The sequence below is a fragment of the Camellia sinensis genome, chromosome 3, assembly GCF_055761805.1.
Source record: "Camellia sinensis isolate YWXY chromosome 3, ASM5576180v1, whole genome shotgun sequence".
Taxonomy (NCBI): Eukaryota; Viridiplantae; Streptophyta; class Magnoliopsida; order Ericales; family Theaceae; genus Camellia; species Camellia sinensis.
In genome coordinates, this window is record NC_138963.1 from 50305976 (window position 1) to 50310508 (window position 4533).

General features: G+C 40.5%; 1 protein-coding gene across 1 annotated transcript; it reads right to left on the reverse strand.

Moving 5' to 3' along the window:
• Positions 1-3076: 3076 nt before the first annotated feature.
• Positions 3077-3953, reverse strand: LOC145821505 (uncharacterized). The gene is made up of 2 exons (XM_082918027.1): positions 3808-3953; positions 3077-3719 (listed from the first exon to the last, which is right to left on the reverse strand). The coding sequence occupies exons 1-2, from the start codon at positions 3951-3953 to the stop codon at positions 3077-3079; spliced, it is 789 nt and encodes a 262-aa protein (XP_082774153.1).
• Between the last annotated feature and the right edge of the window lie 580 nt (positions 3954-4533).

The following is a 4533-nucleotide window of genomic DNA, read 5'->3' on the forward strand; positions in this document are numbered from 1 at the left end:
GACGATTTCAACGTTACAAGATCAAGTGGATGAACACGAAACACACGCCGTAACACAGTCAACAACAAATATGGAATCATGTAGGAAGACATCATTAGAACACCAAACAAATAAGGGGGGTAGTCATAGTCAGCCACTTAGCAGTGGCAGTGAGCAACGTACTGCGATGCCCAAAACTAAATGTTACCCTGTGCTTCCAGTTGGTTCGGTGTGCATTGACATTACAGAATCCATGGATGTTGAAAACCTTGCAAATACCACCCAGTTGGGAGTCCCAAACCTGCCTATCTCACTGGGGTGTCCATCTCCACCCGTTGATCAAAATGGCCCAAAGTGTCTTGTGGAAGTCCATGTTGATGAGAACGTTAGTTCGACCAGTGTTGTGGTTACAGAGGAAGGTGTGATCAGTTTCCCCCCAAAGGTGTCGTCATTGGTCCGGCGTGTTAAAAACAAACTGAGACGGGAGTTAAGGTTGGCTGATTACAAGTATTCAGATTTTATTGGACGGGTCAGGCAATCTATGAAACTGAGAGCACCGGTTCCACATTACGTCGTGAACATTGATGAGACAAACATTGAGAATAAAACATGGAACGGGTTTGGTATGAACAACAAACATGTAGTGTGAACAATGTTGTCGGCAGATGAAAAGAAGCAACTTGAAGATGTGTACCGTCTTTATGGAGACGGGTAATTCGCATGTTAGATTGTAACGAATGTGAGGTTATGTTAGATTTTGATATCAACTGTACTGATTAGTTGTTTATTTATTTGTAGGGTTGTTGTTTGGGATGGTAGGGATACCAGTGTTTTTGTCTATTTCACTGACATCCAGGATTTGCTGAGGCAGTCAAGTGTAAGCGGGAAGGTATGTGCCATGTGAATGTTATAGGTGGTTGGTAATGGGGCGAGGGTGGGAAGGGTTTGCTTAACTACTAGTACGTATGAAACGTTTACTGGAGTGATTAATGAAATTGTTTATCATCATGATGTATGTTGTAGGTTATTGATGCATATGCCGCCATCCTCACTGATTTACAGCGAAGGTCTTCTGCGCAAGGCGATTATAGGGACACCTGTTACTTTTACAGCAGCATTTGTGTGGTACGTTTGTTCAAAACCTCATATGAAATGTATATGGCAGTTGTATTATAATTCTAATGTTACTAACTGAATGACTAGGACATGATGAGAAACCCGAGTGCAACCTCGAAGGAGAAGTACATTTCTGCAAACATCAAGGCTGCGCAGTCACACCGTTACATCTATTACCCCATCTGCCATGACAATCATTGGACTATCATGGTGAATGATGCAAAGTGTGGGACTTGGAAACACTACAACTCTATAAGACAACGGCATGGGATTCGCGATAATCATCTTACAGAGGCTTTGAAAGTGGTAAGTGTAGCAATCTTTTTTTTTTTTTTTTTTTTGTTGAATGTGAGAAATTGAGTGATAGACTTGAATGTGAATTGAATGGAATAAAAGGGTGTACCTTAAATTAGCATGTGCCAATATGCGTAAATGCCATATGTATTGTTGTAATGGGGTCATGAGTTTGGCATGTATATTGCAATGATGTAACTATTGAACGTATGTACATACAGAAACAGTGGGTGGTCCAACACCAAAACCATGATGTGGATAGCAGAATAACAACGAACAATAAGGCGGCACAGTGTATCGATGGCACATTGGAGTCGGTGATGGATTGCCCCCAACAAGAGCCTGACACGTAAGTTGGAACGAATCAGGATGACTTCTCCTTCATGAATTACAATTAATGTTTTGTTTCTTGGAACCGGCTGATCATGTTTATTGGAATTGCAGGGCCGAATGTGCGATGATGGTATGTTTCATCATGCGACAATACGTACACATTGGTGAAATTGGTGCAATTGACAGTACCGTGGATGGCCTCACCCCCAATGTATACCAGGCAGCAATGGTGAAAACTTTTGTGAATGATCCAAACAGAGGGCTGCGTGGTAGGCATTGTGATACACATACAACGTCCCCGACTCCGTGATAAGGAAAAAATTATTGACAACCATTTTTTGTTAAATTATATTCTATGTTTTGACGAATGTGGATATGTTGGCATACGTGGGTTTTGATGTTTTTTGGTTTTTGGTGTGCTTCGATGCACGTTAGGTGATGTAGGTTTGTAATGTGTTCGACTTTTGTAACTTGGATTGGAATGTTACGTTATGTCAATCGTTACAAAACATTGTTTTTACTGGGTCAATGTTGAAGCATTTAGGATATGAATATTGTTTGCACACAAGGACACATGTGGATGATCCATATCTGTTTGTATTTTTTGAATTGGAATGTTAATGTGATTGAACCTGCCCACAGGAGAACATACATATTGCATACATTACTAAAGATGAACAAAAATAATTACAACACATGTACGAAATAATTACTGCAAATGTTTGAATGTTTGTGTTGTTGCCTTTGCCGCATATGGTATTTTCATCAATCGAACAGTGCAATGCAAAGAAGCAACATATGGCACACCTTACGTAAAACTCAACAATACAAACATATAATACACCTTACAAACTAGATGAACCACACACAGAATTGAATGTTATGAAAAAAAGAACAACATCACAGTGGTCACCCCATACAGCCATGATGCATAACGAGCGCCAGACCCATCACCTGGCAATTGGTGTCAATACATAAAATTTTGCCAAAAAAGTGCAGGAACATCTAATAGTACACTTATGTGTTTGGTTTTTTTTTTTAATTTTTTTTTTAACAACAGCAACATGGATGAACATAGGAATATTGTTGTACTAAACGTACGTGTGAATTTAAACGTAATACCGGTTAAATGAGTTATTAGCATTTACGTATTATGTAAAACAATAAAAAATGAGAAAGTGTTGCCATAATAAAGAAATATGCAATATAACTTGACGTGTGCTAATGCAACGTCAACACATTCAACAAACTCTAAAATTTGGAAAAACCTGTACAACTTTACCGGGCAACCCCCAAACAAAAACGAAAAGGTAGAATATACTTAAAATTGGCAATGGTTAAGAATGCATTATGGCTAAATCGGTTCCTTGCATGTCTTCCTGTTATGATTACCCATCTTCCCACATCGACTACACCGAATGTGTTGCACAACTTCACCCTTTGACGGAATCCTCCTCCGTTTCGGTCTTCCCGATGGACGCCTGACAGCAGGCGGTGCAATCAGGTACTCATTAGGCGTAACCATGGGTTTGTCAACCATCGAAAAATGATAGATGGACTCAGAATACGATGCTTTGAACTCAGCAACATGATAAAAAGCATCAATGGAATCATAAATGTTCCTCCCACTATTACGGAATGCAACCACAACGTGTGCACACGGGAACCCATTCAACTGCCACTGATAGCACGAGCATGTTCGCCGATTGACATCAACCAATACCGACGGGAGCAAGTGAACCTCATGCACATCCTCATCCGATTGACTTACAATCCACGCTCTACTACTTTTGTATTCATCATCCAATTTCGTCTCCATCTTAAGGCAAATCTGGGCAGCCCACTTGCTACATTTCACCCTGCGCTTCGAAATTTGCCCCATGATTTGACCCCTAATAGCACCAACCAATTGCGTAATAGGAAGATGACGTGCTTCTCGAATCCAATTTTTGAATGACTCGGCCACGTTTGATGACATCTCTCTGTGCCGGCGAACCCTACACACTTACACAATCAATGAAAGGCCCAAAAAATTAAAAACAAATACAGATAGTTTTTAAAAAATATACAATTACGGTTACATACCTGAAATACATGTTAGCCCAATGTTCGGGGTCCAAATCTTTCAAGAAATCCCCCACGATCGCCGCACGACAAAATTTAAGAAGCTCAATTGTCCGATTAAATGATGCCACCGTGGGTGCGTACGCACATTCGCGTAACTTGCGCATAAGTCCATTTTTTTTCTCGGCGTTAACATATTTCATTCAATCTTTCAGGTTCATCTGAAGATGCACGAGACAAAATGCATGATGAGCCAACGGGAATACATGCGGAATGGCTTGTAGCAGGCCAATGTGACGATCCGAAATAAATGTCAAATGCCGATCACCATCAACAACCTCCGCCAGTTGGCGAAGAAACCAGTCCCAATTTGCTGCGTTTTTGGAGTCAACAATTGCAAACGCGACGGGAAACAAACCTGTGTTTTGTCAATGAAACAAAGTGCAATAACACACAACCCCATATAAATGTGTGATGATTAAAACAACAAAAACACAGATTACTAAATACAAAATAAACAAACAACCATCCCATGTGGTAGAACATTACACGCACACACCAACAAGCCACCCACTACACAACATCGGTAGACCCAAAAAAAATTGGGCTGCCACATAAGATTGAGATTGGAAACAGCCTAGATATAATAAGAACTACCCATTAACTACCCATTACACCACAACACACAACACACACATCACCTTGGTTCCCATCCTTTGCTGTAGCGGCAAGGAAATTACCCTTGAA

Bases quoted from the DNA above. Each gene is read 5' to 3' on its own strand.
- LOC145821505 (XM_082918027.1), bottom strand. From the start codon at position 3,953: ATGCGCAAGTTACGCGAATGTGCGTACGCACCCACGGTGGCATCATTT. The intron at 3,720-3,807 runs GTATGTAACCGT...GTAAGTGTGTAG, and splicing joins TGGGCTAACATGTATTTCAG to GGTTCGCCGGCACAGAGAGA.